General features: G+C 50.4%; 1 protein-coding gene across 2 annotated transcripts in view; it reads left to right on the top strand.

Moving 5' to 3' along the window:
* CSTPP1 (centriolar satellite-associated tubulin polyglutamylase complex regulator 1) overlaps positions 1-26,817 on the top strand; it is a 156,543-nt gene extending 129,726 nt beyond the window's left edge. The window contains exons 4-9 of one of the 2 annotated variants that reach the window (XM_037522352.1): positions 6,415-6,499; positions 17,657-17,742; positions 20,568-20,763; positions 21,367-21,476; positions 23,608-23,671; positions 25,769-26,817. In XM_037522352.1, the coding sequence (XP_037378249.1) occupies positions 6,415-6,499; positions 17,657-17,742; positions 20,568-20,763; positions 21,367-21,476; positions 23,608-23,671; positions 25,769-26,024 (797 nt within the window). In that variant the 3' untranslated portion in view covers positions 26,025-26,817. The other variant, XM_037522353.1, reaches the window with a different exon arrangement.
* The last annotated feature ends 1 nt before the right edge of the window (position 26,818 follows it).

The raw sequence follows: 26,818 nt of genomic DNA, 5'->3' as shown, positions 1-26,818 counted from the left end.
AAGAGTCTGGCTTTCTGCCCCTATTTGCACATACGAAACCTGCTCTGGGGAGTAATGAGCTGGCAGAGGATAGTGTTAATAATAGCCCGACTGCTTTCTCACAGGTGTCAGCGGAAACCATCACTTCTCGTTCCTTTTGTAAAATAATTTCCCTTTCAGTAAACTAATTATCATTTCCCTCCACTTATAACACAAAACAACAGTGCTGTCAAGGAAGGAAAAATCTAAGGACACAACCTGCTCTTCTTCTGGGGCTTTGTTTGACAGGAGCACGGCCCTAGGATGCCAGCAGGCCTCCTGTGACTTGTGGTACCAAGTGCTACAGGCAGAGTGAATCAGGCAGATATTTTATCTCCTTTCTTCCCCACCCCCGACACTCCCCCCCCTCCCCCCTCCTTGCAGAGTAGGACTGAGGAGTATTTACTCAGCTGTGGACTGGTACCAGAGCCTCCGTGCCCTAGGGAGGGGGGTGGTATGGTCATAGCCAAACTAACCCTGCCCTTCCGAGCATCCCTTGGCAGAGAGTCCTAGCTGGGGTGAGTGTCATTTAGAATAAGCCTTCACAACCCTTGCACAAAAGAACATGAAAACAGTTGCAACTGCAAATTGGAGGCTCCACTCACGGGCTGCGGTGTTCTCTGGCCTCTGCGGTAGTTCCTGTGAGATCATGCAACCAGCCCACAGCGATGGTTCAGTCCGCTGGGATTCCCCGTGGCCTGGTAGCATTTCATTATCTCCATTGCTCGTCCTCGCACTCGCTCCCGCAGCCCTCAAGTGGGCACTACACAAGTGAGTTCAGACTAAACCCTGTTTCACCCTCCCCCTATACTTTTGGACCTAAAAAACCCTGATTCAGATGGTGGGGAAGGTTTTCTCTGGGTAAGGGATAAAGATATGGCCCGAGTTCCTTCTGTCTGGTGCCCCTGAACTGCCACTTTTCACCCGGAGAAGGCTGCCGTTCCTGAGAAGAGCAGCGGCGTGGCGTCCACAGCCGCACCTCCTACAGTTCTGAGCAAGTGTTGTGGACGCCCTGGGTGAGCTGTGAGGCGGCTGTAGAGATGACTAAGCTGCCCCCACAGAGCTTCAGAGGAGGTATTTCTGAAAGAAGAAGGCAGGCCAGATGTAGAGAAAACAGACAATCCTCACTCCTCTGTGCCAAGGAAGAGGAGATGAGAACGAGTTAGTCTTGAGTGCAGTGGGCATAGTAATTTCTGACTAGGTCCGTTTTCTTAGCCAGAAGAACCTCATCTATCACTCTCTAGGATTAGAGACAACCAACAGAAGGGTATTTTGAGTTGGGAGGGAGGGGGTGCTTATCTTGAAAACTATGATATTCCTGCTAAAGTTGGAAGTGGTGACGTGAATAACACAAGGAGTTCTCTGATTTTCATAGTAAAATTGGTAATACATCTGATTTAATACTTTGAAAATATATACTCAAGCTGACTGTGTTGAGCACTGGATGAGAATGTGCTAGAAGTCAGCAAGCCCATGAAATAGAGTATACCTGCCATGTCTGTGCTCACTGCCTGTGTCTGCCTGTGTGTTCACTCAATGAAGAGATATTTGTCTCTTGAATTTTCATCTGGGTCACTATGCTGCACAGGTTCGTATTCAACAGACGTTTACTGCTTTATGCCAGGCTGAGGGTTTTCATTAAGTCCAAAGATGCCCTCATTTCAGGACATCAAGTTTTAATCAGGTAATTATAAAATTACCATTTATTGAACATTTTGGTAATTTTCAAAAAAGCGCTTTATGTGTTAATTGCCTCATTTGATTTTTATAATTCTGTTGGAGTAGGTACAGTGGTTATTCATAGAGGTGGGTACCAGGGTACTATGGTTATTTCTACTATTAAGAAACCAGGGTTCAAAGACGCGGCGTAACTTGTCCAAGTCACTCTGCTGCTAAGTAGTCGTGCCAGGTTTTGAAGCCAGGTGGTCTGACTACCAAGTCTGGGCTTGGCCTAATTCAGCTGCCCTGCCCGGAGACCCTGTCCTGTGTGATCCGGCCCACATGGAGGTACCTGGGGTCTAACTTAGCTAGGGAGGCTGTCAGCCACCTGGTGTGACGGGCATGTCATCAGAAGTCAAGCCCTCCATAAAACAGCTGCACCCCACCTACTGTAGTGGAGCTCGGGACTTCTGGTTAATCTCAGTCCTCCTCTTACCAGCTCTGTTCCTTAGAAAATAGTTAACCTTAGTTAAGAACCCCTGTTTCTTTCTACAATAATAGTAGCAAATACTAATTGCATTTGTGATGAGCTACAACAGTAGCGTTATAGCAGGTAACAGTGCCTAGACTCTGGTTATTAGGCCCCTGCTGCAGGTTTCTTACATTAATTCACAGCAACTGTTAGAAGGTTGGTACTTTCATTTCCTCCTTTTATAGATGGAACAACTGAGGGAGAGAGAGCTAAAAGGTCCAGCAATTTGAAATCGGTGGCAATACTCAGATTTGGCCGCAGGCAATATAAGTCTGAGCCCATGCTGTGAGCCACAGCGCTCCGCGGTGCTCCCCCTGGAGATGAGAGGATCAAGCATGTAAAAACCTCTGCCCCAGAACCAGGCGCACACTCAATGGGACTATTACAAGGTTTAGAATAAGAAGGTTTAACAGCTCTGACCACCCACAAAAAGAGAAGCACCAATTTGTGGAGAGTATTCTGATTTTGATCTTATACCAAAACCTTCTTATGTCTTTGCCTTTGAACTTTCAGGACCTGCTGGCTGGTGTTTCCTAATTGTGGGGAGATTCCTTTAGAGGAGGCATCTCTTGGTACACACCACTTACCTTCCCTGCACCTGCCAGGATGCAGAGCGACTGGCAGGTGGGCGGGGATGAGAACTAGTGGGGTAGCCACCGGTACAGGTGCACTCCCTGCCCCCACTATGGCCTCCGGCCCAGCACAGTCTGTAGACTGGAGCTTCTGTCTTTCCTGTTGACAGTAATTAGAACCTTTCAGACTCAATTTCTCACAAGAAAAAATCCCAATCCACTTGAATTGTCTCCTTGATCCAGTTCACCTGGAACTATTTAGTTCCCGCAGTTTGTTTGGAGGGGAAAACAAGCTCTTAAGCCTTAGCGCATTGTGGTTGATAAGGTCAAGATGCTGGAAATGTTAGTTGGGCAAGCTTTGGAGCCAGAATGCCTAAGTTTAGATTCTAGTGTCACCTCTTAAGCGCGCACATCAGAGATTTGTGTCTGTGAAATGGGGATAACAATAGTGAAGACCAGATGAGGTAACACATGGAAGGCCCTTGGAAAACTCTTGGAAGAAGTGCTTGGCCCTTCAGCAAGTGCTCAGTCAACCTTAGCAGTTGGTGTTATCATTATTAAGCCCATTCAGCCCTCAGCCCCCCTTCTTTCCCTGGGATCCTGCTCTGGGGTGCCAGGTCTCCTTCCTGTCCCCCAGGCTCTGGTCCCTTCTCTCCTGACTCACCAGATTATTTCCTCTCTCCAAGTCTCTATGTCCATGTCATGAAATGGGACTAGGGAATAATGAAGTCTACTTGTTAAGGCTGTTGTGAGCTCATTCAGGCCCTGAGCACAGAGCTCTGTTCTGAGCACAGAACAGACTGTTCTGTCTCATTTCTGTTATTCCTGAAGCATAAATGGCTGCCTGGATGGGCCTTTGAGATCTTGGAGTGCCCTCCGAGCTAAGGTGTCACAGTAGACTGGAGGACACAGGGCTTACGGGTGTCTGCACTAGTCTTGGGAGCTAGGGAGGCTTCTGGCTTTTCATCTCTATAACCCTTGCCAGGGCCAGGCTAGGTTATTCATTAAACAAAATGAATACTGAAGAGTATTCCAACACAGGTTGGCTCGGGCAATTTCAAGGCAGAATAATCCTAAGTGTCTCAAAATTTAAACTCAACAAGAAACACCATCCTCTTTCCTTTCCTGTCTGTGCTCCCAGGATTTAAAAACAAACCCCAAATTAACTTCCATTGTTTAGTAGTAGTATGTTCTAGATATCCGCTAAGTGCTTTATAGACATCATCTCTTTTAATCTTGCCTTCAACCCTGAAAGGTAATCATCATTCCCATTTTATAGATGAGAAACTGAGATTTAGAGATATTGAGCAATTTGCCCAAGGTTGCATACCTGGTAAATTACAGAGTCAAGATTTGAACCCTGGCCTATGGGACAGGACGGGAACTGCTCCTATTAGCTCATAAATGTTCTGATTCGGGAACAAGTCTTACCACTTTTCATTCTCCCAAATACCCACTGCCTAACCCAGGAATATCTCCAAGGAGCAGCTGCTTCTCCCTTGAAATCATCTGGCCTTGATATTATCTGGCCATTAGTTTAATAGAACTGCTATCTTTCACAATTAAGGTGATAAAAGTTATTTGCCTGTACTTTCATTCATCTCTTTATCTGACTCTCTTCCTTACTTTACATTTGGGAAAATCAAGTTCCAGAAATGGTGGACAGGAGTGGTGTTTTCTGATATGTTTAGTATTTCCAAGAGCCTGTTTTGGCATCAGAGAAATAGAAAATGATTTTTGCAAATTCTTCTTCTGTCTTAATGAAGCAAATATTTGAAAAATAGGAGTTAGAATATCATCAAGAATCTAAAGACATGCTAAGGTCTGGAAACCAGGGGGCTGATAGCAATTCTTTATTGTCTTTCTTTATTAAAGATGAGGGTTTGGGCCTCCCCTGGTGGCGCAGCAGTTGAGCACTGGGTTGTGAGGCTGCCCGCAGCCTCTACAGCCCCAGTTTGATCCCCGGCCACCGGCGAGGGTCCCACAAAAAAAAAAAAAAAAAAAAAAAGATGAGGGTTACATCCCTTTTACCCCACCGCTTTTTCTCTACCCCAACATTTTTCTAACGCTGTATATCCTCCGAAGGATATTGTGTAGGTAATTTGGGGGATGCATGTGAAGTCCTGTGAAATATCTTGACCCTCATAAGCATGGTATCAGATGCATCCACCAAAGCTTAGTTAGCCTAGAAAAGCACTGATGATTCAAAAGACAGAGTGCCTTTATTTACTTCCTCCCCAAAATCACCCCCCGCATAGGTGGTTCTGGAGTATGAACAAAGTGGGAACATACTCGACCCAGTGGTTTTCTCCCTTCCCTTTGCCTTTCCTGTCCATCATCCCAAATCTGTGCGACCATGAGTAGCTATTACTCCTTCCCTTAAACAACGAACCCTCTTCCCAGGCTGTGCCCGAGGTCAGGCAAGAGAGGAGAGGGAAGTGCACACCCATTGTGGCCAAGACGAAAGCCACAAAAGCCATCTTGATCCTTTGACCTACATTGACGCTGAGTCTGTTCCTTTGCTGTCCCTGACTTTGGCAGTGTGGTTAGTCCAACTCTCTGCCCCCACCTTGAATTGAGCTTTGATGCAAAAGTAGTAGGAATCCAAGCCTGTCACTGGGGAATTGGGGTTTTTGCCTTGGAAAAGCATCAACCAAACTAGCAGGGGCAGGAGATTTGGATTCCTGCGGCTTGGGCTAACTTAGGTCCAAAGAAACCAAGGGCCTGTGATCATCATAGTCAGTCCCCAAATGTGGCCATGCCCTCTGGGTCCTCTTCTCTCACTCATTTCCCTGGTTAGGATGACTTCGAGGTTACTTGCTCCCAGGTTGCTTGCCCCTGCTGCACCATTAACTGATCCCTCCATATTGGAAATGATTTGCTATAATATAGAACATCCACAGAGTGCTGCTGCCTGGCTGATCTAAAATCTTTTGGCTTTAGTACATGCAGAAACAACACAACTTTCATGCATCCTCTCCCTTGGGCTCCAATACACGCCCCCACCCCCACCGATACTTGCCTCTCTGGGTTTTTTTGCTGGGCCACAGACCCTCCTCCTGACCCACTTCTCCCAAAGCACTCACTGCTTCTGTGTATCACGAATTGTTCGGTTGCCTTGATTGCATATCTTGGACCTTTGTCTTGGCTTCCTCTAATAGAATGACCAGGCTTGTGTGCAGGCATCCAGGAGAAGCCGGCCTGAGCAGGACTGGATGCCAGCATAATAAGGTCTGCGGGTTGCTATCGCTCTCCATAGATTGCAAGACTGGGTTTGCCTCAGTACTACTTCCAGATATTCTCTGGATGGACTTTGGGTGAGCTGTGGTGAATGTTACCATGCCAGAGAATTTCAGCAGATTCAACCACCTTTGAAATGACTCATTCTTGCAGATTCTTATACACAAGGAAAACCAAATGAAGGAGGTTGATAAAAGCACCCCTCTTGTTCCCTCATCTCACCTGACCAGTTTTCAAGCCAGTGAAATACCTTGGAGGTTGGTGGTAGGACCCCCATAGCCTCTTTAGAAGAGCAGCTCTACCTAGACTAGATCTAAATCCACAAAATGACCACAAAGAGAGTGGGGACCAACACACCGAGACCTGATGAGTGTGTCTCCCTTTCCACTGCAGATTTGCTGACCATGAAAGAATATCACTGTTTGCTGCAGCTACTGTGCCCGGATTTCCCACTGGAGCTGACGCAGAAAGCAGCCAGGTACGTCCACTGGGCTCCTGAAGCCAGCTCGGCCCTCTGTGCCACTGGGCTTCTTAGGGGACCCTAAAATATATGCCAACAAACCAGTAAACCACGAGGGAGGAAGCTGGCATTTAGAGCAGGGTCTGGTTGAGTTTGCCCCAAAACATAACACTCATTTTCTGCATTTCCAAAGGGGAGCCTAATGATCCTTTGTGGTTTCTGTGGGGAGCCTTAGGGTCTGCACAAAGACCTGGGGGGGCAGTGAAGTGAAGAAGCGCACACACACACATGCACAACCATGGAAGAAAATCCCCAAAGGCTATTCTGAGAAAAGTAGGACAAGATTTGGCAACAACTCGTGATGAAGGGTCTGAAGTTGGAGACTGGAAAGGCAGAAAGTTGACAGAGCCCAATTTAATGCTAAAAGGTGGTTTTCAAGATTAGTTCAGCACCAGGAAGACTCGGCAAGAATAGTTAGAAGTCCCTCATTTCTGTGTTGGGTTTCTCCATGACTCTTTTTTAACCAAATGGGGTAGTTAGACTATGTCTTAGTTAACCTCACTAAGGAGCCTCCCTGGTGGTGCAAGGGTTTAAGTCACAACACTATGAAGCTATCCGCAGCCACTGCAGCAAATCCAGCCAGGGAGCTAACGCGCATGGTGCAGCAGACCTCTCCTGGCTCACCCGCTGCTCCCCTCAGCAGTGTATTTCAGTCAGTCTGCCTGTTCTGTTCCCTCTCTGTCTCTGGTGAATCCTCTCACCCCCCGCGCCTCTGGCCTGTACCCCAGCTCTTGTATACATAAATAAATAAATTAAAAAATAAAACCTGAGGGGCCTCCCCAGTGACGCAGCGGTTGAGCGCTGGGCTGCGAAGTTGCCCGCAGCCTCAGCAGCACCGGTTCGATCCCTGGCCACCAGCGAGGGTCCCACATGGCACGCAGACCTCTCCTGCTGTGCCCGCTGCTCCCCTCAGCAGTGTATTTCGTCAGTCTGCCTGTTCTGTTCCCCGTTCTGGCTCTGGTGAATTCTCTCACCCTCCTGTGCTTCTGACTGTACCCAGTGCTTGTATAAATAAATAAATCTTTAAAAAAAAAAAAAAAAAAAACTGAGCTAAGGTGGCAAGTGGAAATAGAGCAAAAATCTGCCACCACTTTGTGATGTCACCTTGTTCTCTGCCCCCTTCCTTGAAAGGTAGGTGTGAGTGTATGAGAGTGCGCCTTCTGTACGATTTTCAACCCCCAGCAGCCATGGTTCTGGCCCATCTCCCAGACCCTGCCAGACCATCTCACCTGGGTAAGCACTGCAAGATTAGAGCAGATTCCTACAATGATTAATAATAGGGGGCTTCTGGAATGGTATTCCCCTAGCTGTGGCCAGAAGCTTGCCCCTTCTCGCCTAGAGGCTACTGTGTGATAGAAACTTCAGACCTTTCCGTTTGATGAGCAGAAAGTTGTGCGGCCAGTCATGTCAATAGCCATGTGAGGGTAAACTGTGGAAGGGCCTAGGTCATCCTCGAGATACTGGCTATAAAATGAGAGCAGAATTCAGAACTCAGGAGGAGTGTTTTCTCTGTGTGTGTGAGCATCAGCCTGTTGTGCCAGCTCCCCCTCCCAGTACCACTCTTCCCCACTCTGCTCCAGCTGGTGTGGACGTGGGAAAACTATATCCATATACAACTCTCCGCCCCAGAAGTGCACTCTGCTTGTTTAAGCTATTCTCACTTCGTCCTGGAGTTCAGGATCCCATCTGCCCCACACTCAGGCCCAGGCTTCTAACCAGAATCACAAACAGGGCTGCTGAGGCCTCCAGCGCAGTCACTGCTGCTAGAAGAGGCACTGCCCTCTCCCCGGCTCTCCGCTGGGCTGACTCCAGTCAGAGCTCTGAGGTCTGAGGACAGGCCACAGAAGGAGGCTCCAGCCTGCGATGAGGCGTGCATAAAAGAATGTAATCCTCAGGCAGCTGTACAGCAGAGCCTGTTGCGGGGCACCACATCTCCACATGTGCCTGACTTGTGGGCTGCGAGCACCATGGCCGGGGCCCGGGGCAGCAGGTGTGAGCTGGAGACACAGGAAAAGAAAGAGGAAACAGACCCGGGACAGCGCCCAGCAGAGCACCCCCTACTCGCACCCCGCATTCCTGCCGCAGTGGGAATCCTCAAATCATTTTAGCCCTAAATGATCACCACAGCATCCCTGCTCCAGTCTCATCCTCCACCTCTGTCCTCCGTCCTCCATGGACTGGGGGCTTTCCTGATGGTTCAGAGCATGCAGTTAGAGCCAGACTTCTTGAGTTCAAACCCTGCTTCCATAGTTTACCAGCTTGCTCCCTTGGGAAAGTTATTTAATATCTTCAAGCCTCAGTTTCCTCATTCGTAAAATGGGAATAATGATAGTCCTAATAATTGGGTAAGTATGTAATGTGCTTAAAATAAAGACTATCGCATAGTAAACTTTCAGTGTTAGAGTAGTTTTAATCTTGACCTGTAGAGCGGAGACACCCTAGCATTAGAAAGACCGGATGCCACTTGTACCCTAACTGAATGATCTTGGGAATCTTTCTTCCCTAAGCACTATTTCCATATCCGTAAAATGCAGATACTAATAGTAACTAACTCGTAAGATGGCTGTAAGGCTTCAACAAAAAAAAAATGTAAATTGCTTACCTGCACATTGAAGACATTCAAAAAATAATACTTTTCATTATTAAAATAATAGCACTGGCATTAGTATTATTGCCAGATTTTTTAAATAAATGAGAAGTTTCTGGATTCCCAAAGGCAGTGCTTTTTTGCCTTTTTTCACTTCAGAGCATTCAGAAAACAATATATAACAAAAAGTAAAGAGAAAGCTGCCTGTGACGAGTCTGCAGGCTCTGGCTTGCTCCCAGCTGGGCCAAGGGAGCATTCGCACCTGTAGCCCATTCAGGGCTCAAGGGACACGAGCGGGAAGCACCGCTCCCAAGGAGAAGATTTAAAGCAGTGGTTCTTGGCCATGAGTGTGCAGCCGAGTCACCTGCAGGGCTTATTAAACCAGATGGCCCAGGCCCAGTCCCATCCCCAGAGTTCAGTAGGCCTTAGGTGGGACTCAAAAATTCTTACTTCTAGAAAGTTCCCAAGTGGTGATCTGGGACCACAGTTTGAGAACTGTTCATTCAGAGCATGTGGGCCAGTCTCATTCTGACATGTTAGCCTTGATTAGATTAAAAGAAATTCTTTTTCCTTCTCTCTCGTTGTCTGAAGCACTATTTAATTCACTCCCCCCTCTCCAAAGGCCAGTTCCCCTTGTTACATAAATTGAAAAGGAAAAGCTTTTTTTTATCGTGATTCTGTTCTGAATACCTCCAGAGCTCCAAAAGCACATAAACCCCTAAGGAATCTAGTTTTCAGACCTAACAATTCACCCTTGCTGAAGAATCATAGCTGTTCCCTGTGTCACAAAGGCCCTTCCTGATTGGGGAAAGACTCGCTCAGTGCAGAAGCTAGACAGCCCTGGGTTCACATCCAATCCCTTCACTGACTGGCTGTGTCCTTGAGTAACTTCTCAGAGCCTCGTTTCTTTATCTATAAAGTGGAAATAATAGCACCCACCTCATCGAGTTGTTTTTAATATTTATTGTTTATAATATTTATTACAAGTTCTATTCTATTCTAATATGTTGTATTATATAATATATTATAAAATTTATTTATTATAATGTTTATAATATTTATTGAGACAGTATATGTAAAATACCTGTCACATAGTCCTCAGAAAATGTTTACTGTTTTTTTAAAACTTAGAATTAGTGAATGGGAATGAGGTTTCATTCCTACATTCATTTTTCAAATGTTTACCAAGCATCTACTATCTGCCAGACCTCATGCCGTGAGCAGAGGGTATAGCTTCATGCTTTCGTGGTGTCTTTTTTTTTTTTCATGCCTCTACCCTGCAATGTCTTTCTGCATCACTGCCCTCCGCAGAGCTGCCTTGCCAATTGGCAGTATCATTGTTTCCCCAAAAGGCCTTTCCCCAAAACCACTATCCTTTCCTTCCCCACTCTTGTGCTCACCAAGTAGTGACAGCATCCTGACTGTAGGCTAATCGCTGTGCTCATACAGGGGCAGTGAGAGTGAGCTGGATGGATGTCCCAACCCATGAGGGACTTACAGACACACAGAGCAGCAGATGTTAAGTAAATGAAGTGCTAAGTTGCTGGGAACATAGAAACAGGAGACCCACCCTAACCTGGGAAATCATGAAAGGTTTCTCCCTGAGGAAGAGATGTTGAAACTGAGACCTGAAGGATTAGTAAGAGATGAACTTGCCCTATCAGCCATCACCGATAGCATCACTGATAATATAAGGCCATCATAATCTAGATAGTAAGGATAGACAAGGGGTGGATAGGAAGCAGGGCAGAACAGATACATGCATTTATAAAAATTTGACATTAAGAAAGGTAGTATTGCAGAGCAGTAGGGAAAGGGATGATTCAATAAGTAGACGTGAGGCAATTGTATTTCCACATGGGATAAAATAAAACTAGATCCCTATTTCATACCATATTCAGAAGTCAACTTCGCAGAGCTTACAGACCTCAGTGTGAAATGCAAAACTATTATACCCTTACAGAAGAATAGAGGACATAGTTTTAGGACTATCAGGTTGTGAAAGAATTCTTAAACAAGATTAAAAGGCCCAACCCCAATGGACAAGATTGATAAACTTGACTGCAAACAAAATCACATTCATTGACTCAGTCATTCAGTGTTCATCAAAAGCCTGTGGTACACCAGGCCCTCTTCCAGGAGCTCAGGACAGAGCAGTGAACAAAACAAAGTCCTCGGGGATCATACTGTAGTCTGCGTAGGTGTCAAATTATCATGAGGTACTCCAGAAACCCATCAAACGTTATAAAACAATGTTACCTCAGTAGAAGTTTTTTTTTTTAAGATTTATTTATTTATACAAGAATCGGGGTACAGGCCAGATGCGCGGGAGGGTGAAAGGATTCACCAGAGACAGAGTGGGGAACAGAACAGGCAGACTGACGAAATATACTGCTAATGAGAGCAGTGGGTGAGACAGGAGAGGTCTGCCTCGCCATGTGGGACCCTTGCTGGCCGGCCAGGGTCGAACTGGTGCTGCAGAGGCTGCGGACAGCTTCACAGTGCTGCACTCAACCGCCTGCACCACCAGGGGAGGCCCGCCTCAGTAGAAGTTTTGAAAGCAAGAATACATTTTTAAAAAACGCTTGCCCTCATGGAGCTTACATTCTAAGAGAAAGAATGATCAGCTCGAAAGCAAGAATTCCCCGATGGCAACAAACCCTGGCTGCAATAGTGAACACACTAAATCCCAACCCACCAGGCCACCAGGGTATTAAGAATGAAAGTGTTCTATTCAACAGAAGTCACCATAAGCAAAGCTGAAGGACAGCGGGAGACTGGAAGAGGACACTGTTATGTATACCACTTCACAACAGATTCGTCTTGAGACTCTATACAGAACTTCTACAGATCAATTTAAAAAAAGATGAAGACCCTCAACAGAAAAACAGTCCAAAAATATGAACAAACAATATACCAAAGAGAAAAATCCTAATAGCTAATAGACATGGGGGCCTATTTTCAGACCCAAACTCACTAGAAATGAGGGGGGTGATTAATGAAATTAAAATGTCATACCACTTCATAGTCTGATTGGCAAAAACTTTAAAACCTGATAATGTGAATATTGGTCAGGAAGTGAAGCAGAGGGTCAGAGAGTTTACGTTTAAACTACAGCTCTTTCTTTCTAGCTTGTAACCTTGGTCAAGTTTCTGAACCTCTCAGAACTTCTGTGCTCTCAGCAAAGTTGAGCTTACTACCTCACAGGATTAATATGAGGAAAAAAAAATAAGACAGAGGTTTAGTGCCAGCAGGTGGGGCTTGGGGTACACTGAGGTGTAGGCTGGAGCAAAGGGATGGTACTGGCTTGGACCTTCCATGCTGAGGGCCCCCACATTTGTGGTAGCTTGTACAGGTGCCTCAAACACCATCCAGAAGAGGGGTGAACCGGACAGGCATCTCAGGAACCCAACATGAAAACAGTCTGCAGACTCGGGGAACTGCCTCAGCTGCACCCACAAAGGCCACTGGTCACGGGATCTCCCAAAGCAGCGCAGTCATGGAAGCTGGCTTTTCTTTCAGGCCCTGGCTGAGGGCTGGCTTCCTCCAAAAAGTGAACTGAAAACGAGAGAGCAAGCTTCCGCCCCAGCGCCTCTGCTAGGGAGGGTGTTGGCACCACTGACATCCTGAGTTACATTTTAATTTGCTATTTTGAGCTCTTCCAGCACCTCAAACCAGAGAGTACACACTTTCTGGTGGCAATGAGCACTTTTCCTGGGTGCCTAGGACAGTGTCATAGTCGCTCCTCATGAGGACCCTGTGAACCAGGCCTGGCCAGGGTCCCCTCCTTACAGATGAGGAAACAGGAGTTCAGAGAGAAAAGGTAACTTGGTCAGGCAGGGGTGGCACTGGGAGGCAATCCCATGGCTGCTAACCCAGATATGCTGGCTCATGGGCGCAGCTGGAGCCACAGGCCAGGGACACTGACCCCCAGGGTGAAGAGAAGTTGACAAGTCAGTAGGTACAGGCTGGAAGTGCTTGCTTCCTTGGCACCCACAGAACTCCCAGCCAGCCCGTCCAGCTGTTGGAAGTCAGCAAGGGAAAGAGAGAGAACGGCCAGGCCCCTCGGGATTAGCCTGGCTCCTGCCAAGGACTCTTTCGCCATTCCAGTGCCTACCCTGGACTCCACCCTTCATGTGGTTCTGTTCAGAGGCAGCCTGAACTGCCCTGCCTTCATTCCTCCAGAGCCCCTGTCTCCAGCCCCAGGCCTGGCCTGCAAGGATCCCTCGGTGATCCAGTAGATTTGTACGGACTCTGCTTGGCAGCAGCTCCCTTTTGGTGCCACTTCAAAGCAAGGGCCGCCCAGGTGTCAGAGCAGCTGGCATGTTAGAAGGCCTCTGGCAGGAAGGGCTGTTAAGCCAACTGCCACAACTGGAAAACAGTACATGTGGATGACCTGTCTCCGGGAGAGTCCTTCCTGAGCCCTCGGGGCTGGAGGGTGGAGGGGGCGGTTGGAGGAGCCTGGTTTGAGTTCAGGCTGAAGGAGCTGCCCTTGGCCTGTAGGACCTAAACCAGGGCTTGTCTCTGTCATTTAAGGCAAAGACAGGCCTGTAGCCTCCTGCCTGTCTTCCCCTACTGTTCTGCCAAGATTCCAGTGCCAGACACCAGAACGTTCCTGGGTCAGGGCGTGAGTGTGGAGAGTGTGGAGATGGACGGTGCAGCAGGCTGTCTCTGAAGGTACCTTTCTCAGTCTGTCAGACTTTCCTGCAGCCACAGTTCTCCGAACGTTTTCCCTAACAGAGCCAGCACTCACAGGAGAAGCTATCGGCACTGTCCCCCCTCGGACAATACTCTGTCAGAGCTGGAAGGAACTATCATCATAGTTTGGGGAAGTGTGAACCTTCAGGCTTCAGCTTAAATGTCTCTAGCAACAAGCAGCTCACTCCCTCACGGCAGCCGCAATCCAGAGCGGGGCAGCTTGAAGAAATCTTCTAGTGCCAACCTCTAGATCCCTGTGACATCTCCTGCAGAGGCAGTCCTTCAAGAGTCGGGTCTCAGCTTTCTCTGAGCTCCAGGAGAACACACCCTTCTGCTGTCCTGGTTTGCAGACTGCCCTCCACCCTCACGGCTATCCCAAAATTCTAGTTCATTCCTCTTAAATGCACAGTGCAGGCTGAATATCCTTTTCAGATGTCACCTTCCCAGGGAAAAAGAAGAGGGTCCTGTGGCCCCTCTTTTTCATTTGCTTATACTTTCCTTAATTCAGCCAACATTTCCTGAGGGCCTACCGTGTGCCCTGCCCCATGTTGGACCCTGGAGTCAAGCAGCACTCAGAGACAGAAGTATCACCTGGTGGATCTTAGGCCACTGGGGCAAAGACTGGCAAAACTGGTGTGGGAGGGGGGAGAGAACTTGGGTGCCACTGTGGGTGTCCGGGGCAGGGAAGGCAGGCTTCCCAAAGAGATGCTATGTGAGCTGCAACTGGGAAGCGCTGAAGGTCGTTGTGGCTGGCAGAGGATGGAGGCTGCGGCCTGTAGGGGAGATATAGATCATGTGGGCCTATAAGCCAGGATAAAGGTCGGGGGTCCTGGCAGTAAAAGGCTGTGAAGGGCTTTAAACCGAGTTGTAAAATGATCAGATTTGCATTAAAGAATCATCCTGACCACAGTCACTCAACTAGAAGGAGGCAAGCTGGTTGCAGGAAACCAGCAGGTCACCCAGTTGTCCAAGAAGAAGAGGTGGAGGTGGGCATTGGATGGTGGCTGTGGAAGGGGAAAGATGTAGAGGTATCCCAGAGAAATGGCAGGGTTAGGACTGACAGGACTGGCCTTTGATTGATGGGGGGTGGGCCAGGAGGGAGTTGCCAAGATGCCTGGACCCCTGGGTCACTGGCCAAGCCCAGGAGTGAATGATGTTGCCAGGAATGAAAGCTGAGCTCCATTTGGCTTTTTTGGCAGCCAGTCTTGCTACTTGTAATTAAGAAATGCTCTCCGTCCTTTGCACACTGGGATCCAGCCACAGGTCCCTCAGAAAGCAAGCCCCCCTCATGCCTGCCTCCCCCATAGCCGGCTTGTCCCTCCTGACTTGCATAAGGTGCAGCCGGCCAAGGAGCAGGGCCAAAGCCAGAGCACCCACAGAATGCCCCCGACACCCTGGGATCTCCTGCCCTCTAATGGCAGTGTTTTCCCTTGTCCGGTCCACAGCCGCCGGTCTTCAGAGAGAGTGTGGTGGGCACAACCAAGAACAGCCCCAGCAAAAGTGGCAGGCCAGTCCTGAGCAAGAAGGGCGCCCCATTTGCAGATGACAGTATTCTCTGTCGCCCCGAAAAGAAGATGCTGCAGAGACTGGCTTCCAAGCCCTGGCATGGCAGGGCCTGTTTCGGGGGCCTTTCAATTAGTGCGGATTAGAACTACTTCTGGATTTAGCCAGTGATGGTGACAGGTGATGGCTGCACAGCTTTGCAAATATACTAAAGTATACAATGCATCCTTCAAAGGGTGGATTTTAATTTTATGGTATTTCGATTATATTGAGACATAAGTAAATGACTAATGGTAAATGGAGGTAACTGCTGGAAAGAGGAGTCCTGGTTGATGCTAAACATGAGAAGCCAAGTCACATCTTCAAAGGTTTTGGTTTCCTGCTTGGGGGTGTTCTCAGCCTGGCCCTCTTCCGGAGTAATTAACTTCAGGCCCTTTGGGTTCTTTGCTGTCCCAGGAGCGGGGCAGGAAGGAAAGGCCTTTCCTTCCCAATGGAGACTGGGCGGGAACACCTCCGAGGTGCCCTTCCTCACCGAGCACTCCCGCAGAGCTCACATCCCCGCAGCAGCCTGGGTATCTCTCCACCTCTCATCTCTCCGCACCATCCAGATAGCAGAGCTGTCCCCTCTCTCTCTTTTTGCCTGACTAATTCTCAGGTTGCGGGAACCGGGGCTCGGTCCATGGCCTACGCAGGCCCGAGCCACTGGTGGAGACCAGGGCGCCCTCCTGTGGCCATAGGCAGCGTTGCTACTTCTCACCCTCTGGCCTTGCGTTTTTCCCAGCTGGAATTTTAATGCTGAACTCCGGTCATTGAGGCAGCTTTTTCTTCCCCAAGAGATAAATAAGAGTCAAGATTCTCAGATTAAGTGAAGAGAAAGAAGATAAATAAGCCACAGTAGTTACAACAAACTGTTAGCATTTGTATGCTGTCTTTATTCCAAGAGGCAGTGTGACCCAATGGGGAGCGCACAGCCCGGGGAGCGGCCTGGCCAGCTGTGTGAGCTCAGCAAGCTGACATCTCTGAGGGTTAGCTCTTCGCTGTAAAATGGAATTAATAACAAGACCTACCTCACAGCTTGTTGTGGGATAAAAGTACTTACAGAGGTTGAAGACCGTCCATAGCTCCACGAGGCCAGCTACTAAGTAAGTGGTACCTACTTCAGTTGTTAATCATCATTACAAGTAAAGACTGGAGACTAGATAGAGGAGTCCTTTCCTCTTTAGGGGGAGATCTGAAGCCAAGCCAGCTGCCTTGCAAAATTCCAAGGGCCCCATGCACGTTATAGTCTCTCAGAGCCCCTTCCTCAGAAGTGAGCAGCTCTGGCTTCTTCTGGAACTGGCCCAGCTGCCAGTTTGTGGGAGGAGGGGTGGCGCTTTTGACTGGGGAGGTGGAGGGGGATTTAGGAAAGTACATGACAGAGCAAAATAAAATCATTACCCAAGAAAAATCAAAAACACAAACAGTAAAGATAGAGGCAGAAAGGCCCAGTGAGAAACAGACTGGGGCCCAGCTCTCTCTCAGGGGTGTGTTTGGCGCCCTGCCCGGCACCTGGATGGAGCCCAGCAAGTGCTAATTTCCTCCCCTCCCTGACCTCTTTCCAGTGAGACCCCAGCAGAGCATGAGCATGGCATTGGTCTCATCCCTTCAGTAGTCACGTGGCTTTCCTCTGGTGAGGTGCGTTTGCAGTGGGAGGGACGAGAGAGGAGACAGGCCAGGGAGCGGTCAGCTGTGCAAGTGGACAGCAAGCAGCGGCAGTGGCACCACAGCGTCAGGATGCAGGCGTGTTCTGTGGTGCAGTACCCCTCAGCCCTGTGCCCTCTCCCCTCGTCTGCCATCTGTGCCCCAGGATGGAGGTGCCTGGAGCTGCTCTGGCCCTTCGTAGCTTATTCACTCTCAGTACCACTTGCCAAGACCCCTTTAAACCTCTTGGCTGTTCTTTTTTGCCTTTTCTGATCAGCTGTATTTATTCTGAACTAAACGGTCCTCACTGCAGGATGAAAGGATTTACTGCTCAAGTCTATGAAAAGAACTTTGGCTGCATTACAAGTGCACCCTCTCCTGGCCTCCCCTCCCCAGGCTCCCTCCACGAGCTGGTGCCACGGAGGCGGAACTGGGAGCCGGCTCTTGGGAGTGTGGTCAGTTCAGTTTGGTGGCAGAGCCAACTGGTGGAGAGGAAGTGAGGTGACTTGGACGAGCTTGTTTGGAGGTGCCCGCTCCCAAATGTCTTGCTGTCCCAAAGGGAGAGTAGAGCCCCAGAAATGGCTCACTCCCATGCTTCCTCCCTCACACATTTACACACATTCTCTCATGCTCTCTTCCCACCTCAGGATTGTGCTCATGGACGACGCCATGGACTGCTTGATGTCTTTTTCAGATTTCCTTTTTGCTTTCCAGATCCAGTTTTACTACTCAGGTGAGAGTCTCCTGGGCCCCACGTCCTCCTGCCTGTGGCCCTCTCCATCTGCATGCCTGGCACAGACCTCCCCCCACCCCCCCATCCTTTGGTGGCGTGCTTCAGCAGGGTCACTGACAGGACATCTTACTCCTGCCCAAGGCCACACAATCCCATCTGCAGAGCCCACTCCCTTGGCCTCCTCAAGACGCAGAACACCATAGTGCTTCCGGGCTGCAGCACAACTAATCAGTTTAAGAGATAACGTCAGCCACAGCAACAGCAGTGTACACCCTGGTAACAATGCAAGATAAACTCACTGTTTACCAAAAGCGTGCCACTTGCCAGGCTGAGCACTTAGGGCTTTAATCCTTACTGCAGCCAAAGAGATAGGCCTCTCAGAGATAAGCTTACAGAGGTGAGTTGCCAAAGTCACACAGCTACTTAGTGCTGGAGCCCAGACTTGAACGGAGCCCGCGCTCTGCCGCATTACTGGGTGAGACCTCTGCCCAGGCCCGACACACAAAAACGGGCCACATCTCCCACCTACACACCAGTCCTATTACTCCCACCATGCTCCCCACTATACACCAGCTGTGACCTTAAATCCCTTCTGCAGTCAGGTGGAATAAAAATAGATGAATAAATACAGATGCACACAGCTCTCACAGCAACATTCAGTGGAATGTCGGGCTTAGAAATCCCTGACCATGTCATAAACAAATGCTTTGCAAACAGGCTTTCCAGTAAACAGGCGGCTTTCCCCGGAGCCTGGACATGGCCTTCTTGCCAGCTGGTGGCCCCAGCCAGCCCTGGCCTCACTCAGGCACTGCATTCTGTTTTCTTGATGGCAGCTCTGGGGCCTGGTCTGGCAGGACTGGAGCCTGGGAGCTCACCACCTGCTCTTAGCAACTCCAGGCATCTAGTCCCATTTCTTTTTCTTTTTTTTTTTTTAATTAATTTATTTATTTATACAAGCACTGGGTACAGTCAGAAGTGCGGGAGGGTGAGAGAATTCACCAGAGCCAGAGCGGGGAGCAGAACAGGCAAACGGACTAAGTACACTGCTGAGGGGAGCAGTGGGTGGCAGGAGAGGTCTGCGCGCCATGTGGGACCCTCCTCCGGTGGGAGCAGCGGGGATAGAACCGGCGCTGCAGAGGCTGCGGGCAGCTTCGGAACCCAGCACTCAACCGCTGCGCCACCAGGGAAGCCCTATTCCCATTTCTCTTGAAGCTTTTGTGCCCTAGAGAAGGAACAGGCTTATTTGGGAGAAACTTTCCCCCTCCCTGCCTCTCTGGGCCTCTTCACGAGCATGACAACAGCGTCCCTAGCCTCCCCACATCACCACCGCACTTCCCTGTCAGCAGTGCTTGCTAACGAAGGCTGCCTACAAGTTGCAAACCATTTCAGATGTTTAATAAGCTACAGTCTTGTGTGCTTTCTCTTCCACACTGGTACCCTAACATGCTTTCTTGAGTCGGGCAGGCAGGTGGCCTCATGGATGGGGCTTACCCGTGTGGAGCAAGTACAAATTTGTTCTTTTTTTACACCCTTACCCTCACCCCTTCTGGTTGCTTCAGTTCTGTTATCAAAATCCACTGGTCAGTCTACTATTTTCTTCTTCATTTGTTTTCTTATCTCTCAGATTAGGTGAGGTCCTCCAGTATTTGTCTCTCTTCTGACTTCACTTAGCATAACCTTCTCACATTCCATTTTCCTGCAAATGGCAAAACTTCATGTTTTTTAGCTGAGCAGCATTCCATTGAGTTTCTGTACCCTATCTTCTTTATCCAGTCATCTTTCAGTGGGCACTTAGGTTGTTCCCATGTTTTACTACCATGAGTGGTGCTACAGTAAACATAGGGGTGCATATAGCTCTTCAGCTAATGATTTCCTATTCTTCAGAAGCGGGACTGCTGGATCAAACCAGTAGTTCTATTTTTAGTTTCTTGAGACATCTCCAAACTGTTTTCTAAATGGTTGCCCCAATTTACATTCCCACCAACAATGTATGAGGATTCCTTTCCCTCCACACCCTCCCCAACACCTGTTGTTACAAGTCTTTTGATGTGAGCCATTCTCACAGGTGAGAGATGATATCTCACTGTGGCTTAGATTTGTATTTCACTAATCATCAGTATAAGGAGCATTTTTTCGTGTGCCTGTTGTCCATCCACATGTCCTCTTTGGACAAGTGTATTTAGACCTTCTGCCCATCTTTTGATTGGATTTGGTTTTGTCGTTATTGATTTGTGTGAGTTCTTTATAAATCTTGGATGTCAGCCCACTGTTGGATATGTGATGTACAGTATCTTCTCCCGTTCAGCAGGCTGTGCTTTCATTCTATTCTTTCACTCTGCGGAAACTTTTTAATTTGATGTGGTCTGAACTGTTTATTTTTGCTTTCCTTTCCCTTGCCATTGGGATCACATCCCCAAAGACATCTCCAAGGCCAGTGTCAGAGCGTATGGCCTGTGTTTTCTCCCGTGCATTTTATGGCTTCAGATCTTACATCCATTCACTACATTTTGAAGTTATTTTTGTATATGGATTGAGAGAGTGATCCAATGATTTGGCTGTCCCAACACTATTTGTTGAAGAGACTTTCCTTTCTCTGTTGTTTGGGGGATCTCACTGGTTGAGTAACAACTGCCCACAGCGGGGGACACCTGAACTGAAACACATATTAGTGTCATCACTCATGAGAGATGAGAGACACACAAGGTCGAGGCCCCACTCCCAGGACACTGCACTGAGCACTAACCACTAACACAGAAGGGAGGACCCAGTGGAAGGGATATGTATGTCTTCCCTCCTGACCTGTGCTCCTCTACTGTGGTACTCAGAATTCCTGGAGAGTGTGGCCGCCATCTATCAGGACCTGCTGTCAGGCAAAAACCCCAATACGGTGATTGTGCCAACGTCATCCAGTGGGCAACACCGCCAGCGGCCAGCCTTGGGTGAGGCTAGCACGCTGGAGGGGGTGGAGGCGTCGCTGTTCTACCAGTGCCTGGAGAACTTGTGTGACCGTCACAAGTACAGGTGAGAAATGGCACACAGACTCCCCCTCAACCCTGGGACTGTGGGCTGCTGGCTCTGAGACAGGGCTAGCAGGATGTCCTGGCTGGGAAGGTCATAGTGTAAATAAGATCAGAACCATTTGCCCCCAGACCAGGTCGTTGACTAAAAAGCTTCCTAGGTGCCTTTCCCAGGGAGGATTGTTTTCACTTGAAGCCAGCTGTAGGTGACCAGCTTGTCAGCAGGTAGACTGGCCTTGACTTTCTAAAGAGAAGGAAATAAATTTTCTGTACAGAGGATTTGCCCTACAGAAGGGAAGGTTAGGCTATCCTGTGGGGCACAAGTCCTGTTAGGGACAGAGCTGCCAGTCTTGGGCTCCTCCAAGAAGAGGCTGTCACTGGTTGCCATGTCCCATACCTTCCTCCCACTCCCCGCTGGGAAAGCACCAGTTAACCAGTCTACAGTCAGGCCTGGCTCCTGGAGATCTGCCACACCACCCCAGGGCTCAGGGCCCCCGCGCCGACAGGTCCCTCTGACTCTGGGCAGTCTCATAAACCTGGAGGTAGGGATGGAAAATGGCGCTCAGGCCTGCTAGTCTTTGAATGCGGCATCTGCACTCTCCTCCAGCTGCCCACCTCCAGCACTCGTCAAAGAGGTCCTCAGCAACGTTCAGAGACTCACCTTCTATGGATTCCTTGTGGCTCTCTCAAAGCATCACGGAATCAACCAAGCCCTAGGTAAGCCGGCCTCCCCCACGGCCGCAGAGCCAAGTAGAAACTGGCCTCTGTTGGCAGACAGGGCCCCCAGGGAGGGGGCATCATCAGGGCCGGACCACTAGGTCCTTGGGAGCCGAAATGCACAGAAGACTGTGCCTCTTGAGCCGCCCAGGCTCCCTCCTACGGGGGCAGCCACCTGCCCGAGGCCCCGCCCCAGGGCCCAGCGGCCTCTCCCTGGGAGTCTCCTCTTCTGCCACGGGGAGTGGCCTGCAGGCTGGGCAGAGACAGGGCTCCTCAAGGGCTCTGGAGATTATATGTCAAAGAACCCTGAGTCCCATTGGTAAACAAGGAAAAGGTGTGTCTGGGGAGGTCTTTTTTTCCCAGCTAGAAAAAAAATCTGATTAATCAGAGGGAGGAAGAAAAAAAAGAGGGTGGCTTGCACTGGCCCAGTTTCTCCCGCCCTCTTCACCCTCCTGCAGTCTAGCAGGTTGGCTTCCTCCAACGCCCCCTCCCCCGGGGAAAGCCACTGTCCTTCTGGAGTGTGAGCGGTTATCTTTCTCAAGCGGTATCCAGGTGTGCTGGGGCCCAGGTTCCTAGTCTCAAGGAGACACAGCACGCCCCTCCCTTTGGCCAGCTGGAGGCACGGGCACAGGGTTAGTCTCCATGAATGCCAGTCGCAGTAAGCCAGGCGCGGGGTGTGCTCTGGGGCACACAGGCGGGACCCCGGCAGGACCGACTGAGCCTTTCAGGCAGGATGCCCCGAGTCGATGCTGGAGGCACGCGCAGGGCTGGGAGCCCTCAACTGAGGTTGGGAGCCAAGTTTAACATCAGGACAAGGAGTAGAAAGAAAGGAGTCAGAAGTGGAGAGGGAGGGAGGGGCAGGCGGGCTGTTTTCCTTCACACCCCTGGGTAACCGGCCCCTCCTTTCCCTTCTGCCACCACAGCATCTTGAAGGAAAATTCCCGGCCTCTAGTCACAGCCTGACCCACCTCACCCCTCAGCGCGCGCCGGGTTCTTAAAGGGACAGTCACCCAGCCCGCTGCTTTGGCCCAGCACTGGCGCAGGATGGTCTGTGTCCCAGCCTATGAAGGAGTGATCTGGAGACTGGCACCCTGGCAGAAGCCAGGGCTAGAGAAGGGCTGTCCTGTCCCCTTGGTCCTCCTGTGAGGGGGTTCCATGGGACAGTTTGAAAACCGCTAACATGGAGCAGCAAGGGCCTGGAGGCATCACCTGAAAACACATTGGATGAGGCAGGAATTGAGCCAGAGGTGATGGGTAACTTTAAGATGGAGGCTTTCTAGAGACTGCCGTGTTACCTGCCAAATCTAGGCTCTAACCACCAGTGAGCAATTTTCCTTGACAGTTTGCTGGTGAGAGTCTACCTGCAAATGTCAATTTACCTTCCCTTCCATGTTAGCCACTCTGGACCCTTCTGAGGTCCTGCTCCCACCCACCCTCCCACCCCCAAGAACTAGCTTCCAGTATTTGAGGTAAGGAAGCCAGCTCAGAGATAGGTTGCCTGAGGCCCAAGTCGATTTGTGGCAAAGCATACAAGCCTCCTGATGGCTTGTGACCATGCCAGAGTTTGGTCTGATCTTCACCCAACCTTCTCTTCTAGCCTCTAGGGCCCTCCCTGAAGGAGCTGTGGTAGCGTTTTTGACTATCGTCTCTCCAAGGTGGAGGTCAACCCAATTTGGAGGGACAAAACCAGCCTATTTCCGGTCTTTGATGTTAACCTGGGCTATATCCCGTGTCTCTGGCTCCCTTTTGGCCCAGTTTCTAGGACCTCAAGGAAGGACTAAACCCCCAGCACCCACCAGCTCACACCATCCAAGTCATGGAAGGGGCTCACCTATTTGTGCGGTGACCCTGAGATTGGGGATGTCTTCTTAGCTGTGGTCACCCCCAGTCGGGGAAGGTAGGCAGCAGGATTCCTAAAATTTATCCAGTTGTACTGGCTTGCTCCTCACATGGCAGTGCTCCTAACTCTAAAGCTCCTTCGCGGTCTCTCCAAGCAGCCCTCCCGGGACAAGCAGAATAGGCAGATTTGGAGGGGAGAGCCATGGAGGCCTCTGCTGGGAGTGGGCTGGCTGACAGGCTCCTGACTGGGGGACCCTCCGATTAAGTTCTGTGCCCCCCAATTACCTCCTAGGAGCTTTGCCTGACAAAGGGGATCTGATGCACGACCCAGCCATGGATGAGGAGCTGGAACGACTGTAAGTGTCAGATGGGAAGAGGCCGCCCCCGGTGGGTGCCAGACCTCAATCGGACCTGGCTGTGCCCCATCCTGGGTCACAGTGCCTATACACCCCTCACCAGCTAGGGAAGGGTTTGGGGGCGTGTAGAGCCCTGAGGGACCCTCATTTTGAAAACAGCCCATGGTTTCACCCAAGTTCAAGAGGGGAGTGTGACGGCCCTAATCTCAGAAAGGAGGCATCTCGCTGTCCCCTGGGCTTCTTCCCTCCTTCAGGCTGGCCCAGGTCCCGAGCCTGGTGAATACGGTCACGGCCACGCCAGAGGCCAGCTGCCTGCCTTCCAGGATCCCTCCCCGGGTTGGCTCCCCCTGGAGACCCCTCCATTACGCCCGCAAAGTGGATGCAGAGAGCGATGGTTCCACTGAAGAGACAGATGAGTCCGAGACTTGAGGAGTCTGAAGGATCCCACCTACATCACCCAGTTCCCTGACCCCACCAGGCCCTTGGGACTCCCACCCAACCTCATCTACTGCGCCTTGCCATGCTGCCCTCTGCTGGTGAAAAGACCGAATAACAGCCCCAACCCAAAGACCTGCCAAAGAGGTTCGGATCAGCCAGCAGCGTCCCTAGAAAGTTAACAGCCTGCTCTCCCTGGCCCTGTCCGTCTCTGCGCATTAGTCAGGCTCCACACTGACAGCAGAAGCCTTGCTGAGGGTACTGGGAAGGTGACTGTGGCTATAGCCTTTTGCTGACAGCCCCCGCCCAAGGTTCATCTCCACAGCAACTCCAAGGAGGGCAACACCGTGAATAGCCATGCAGGGCCTTGCACGGTCAAGGGCGACACCTGTGATCCAGGTACTGGGACCACATAACCATGGTGGCTGCCTGCTGGAGGAGTAGCCACTGGCCATAAGATGGAGATGGGTGGGGAAAATGACAAATCCACTTTCACAAACTGCTTCAAGTCTCCTGTGTCTTATAGTCAAACATGTGCAATGAATAAAGTCCCTGTGTCTGGTAAGCGGTGAGTCTAAAGCCACTAGAATGGAGAGGGGGCGAGTTTGGGTTTTGGGTCTCAGTTTTCCTGGCAGAATTGGGAGGTGGGGGCCAGAGGAGCACTCAGCCTGGAGACCAGCCTCAGATGAGGGGTTTGCCTCCTGCACATGACAGCAGCCTTTCAAAGTAAACGTGTGCACAGCTGGAATGGACCTTCAGGAACAAGCTCAGAGCGTTCAAGGCCAGGCTCCCATAACTTTAAAGACCCTGGCCAACGGGCAAGCTCTGCAAAGCCGCCTAGCCAGTATCATTAAACACTGGCCAAGTACCTGCTCAGGGCAGGGCTAGTGGGGCTGCAGCTGTACGTGAGAGACCTGTGAAGCCCCCAGCAGACTGGAGAAACGTGATGGGGTTCTTCAGCTTCCTTGAATTGAGCAGGGATCCTCCAGAAGTAAAACCTACTCGGACCCAAGCAGGGCATGCTGCTTCTCTGAAGCAGTGGACTGTGCCACCAACTCTGGGCACATGCTTTCCTGGGTTCATCTCTGCCCAGACCAAGTCCCCTGGAGAATTACCAATGATTTCAAATATCCTGTGGATGCCAGGCCTGAGAGTTCCGATGCTACTGAAGCTCCAGGTCCACAAGCATCTCCAGCCTCCAGCGGGTTGAGCAGCTGGGAAATGTCACTATGCATCGGAATCACCTGGGAAGCTGGCTTTCTCGCAGATTACCAAGCACCAGCCTGGTGTGGGGCACAGAGACCTGGCTATGAACACCCCAGACCCACACTTCAGAAATCTCTTGGTGCCCCATGGCTCCCCCTCCCATGCCTCCTAATCATTCACCCCTGTAAGGGGGCACAGAAATGTCCCAGAGCCCCTACAGGGGAAAGAGAAAGCCACGCCAGGGGTTTATACACAATCCTCTCTTCCTGGCTATAAAAAGGTTCCAAAGTCTAAAATTTAATTATTTTGAAAATCCACCAAGAGTCACACCCCAGTCAAGCCTGCTGGGGGGATGAGGTGCAGGGCTGCTGTGGTTGCGGCCTGCCTGCAGCCACACAGCTCAGTGGATGAATTCAAGGGCCAACTAATACCAGCTCTTTCCTCCGCGTGCAACAGGGTGGTGAGGTCGAGGCTGCATTGGACCTCGCGGCAGCACAGGGCCGAGGAGCCAGGGGCCCTTGGTTTTCAGAGAAGAGACAAGCTGGAGGCCCTGGAAAGAGTGCCCTCCACGTCAGCACTGAAGCCCTACCCGTATCAGTGGGAGCCCAGAGAGAGAGGCAAGGAGCCTGCACTGGACAGGGAGGCAGGACCCGAGAGGACACTGCTTCATTCAAACCAACAGGGTCCCATGCCCTGTCGGAGCTTTATTTGACACCACTTTGTTTCAATATAAACAGTCCAGAAGTCATGTCCCTTTAGGGGAGGGGGTGTGGGAAGAGTGGTTTGTGTTGGCTGGGAGCCCAACCCACATCCCACAGGTGGGCCAGACTGCCAGCCGGGCAGGGCAAGATGACACAGTGTGTGACCCTCAAGCTCTCATGAGTGAGGAGATGTCCAGGCCCCTCTAAACCCAGGATGATGAAAGTTGAGCCTCTGGAGCCTGCTTCTGTCCCTCATATCCTATGCTTCCTTAGCCAGCATGATGCTCATAGCACCCAGCACAGGGCATGGGCCAGATGAGACCCACAACGGCCACTAAGCAGGGGAAGACAGGACAGTGCGTTCTGGGGCCACAGTGGATGGCATGGAAGGACAGATACCCAGGAGATGCTCTCCTCCAAGCAATCACTGAAAAAAGGGGCACGGAGGCAGGAGATCACTCGGGCCTCCGGTCTGATCACAAATGAAACCTTTAGGTACCAGGTGAAGATTCTAGCCCTTAGAAGGACCCAGATGAAGGTCCGTCCCCTCCCCTGTCCTCTCCTGGAGCCGCAACAGACCACGGGAGCAGCAGCAGCAGCAGCAGCAGCAGCAGATCCAAAGCCCTCCCCCACTCCGGGGGCGGGACTCCAGCAGAACTCCTTCTAGACCTCCCCACCGGTTCCAGAGGACGGGGCCAAGCCCTCAAGCCCCCTGGAAGGATCCCCGAGCCTTACACTTTTCACTTTCCCTGCTTGAAGAAGGGCCGGACCTGGAATAAGCCATGGTGAGAGAATACCCGCCCAC

This window comes from Talpa occidentalis, unplaced genomic scaffold (genome assembly GCF_014898055.3).
Source record: "Talpa occidentalis isolate TD23 unplaced genomic scaffold, MPIMG_talOcc4v2.1 talOcc4.3, whole genome shotgun sequence".
NCBI classification, from domain to species: domain Eukaryota; kingdom Metazoa; phylum Chordata; class Mammalia; order Eulipotyphla; family Talpidae; genus Talpa; species Talpa occidentalis.
Note: the sequence above shows the minus strand (reverse complement) of the source record. Positions and strands in the feature narration are given on the sequence as shown.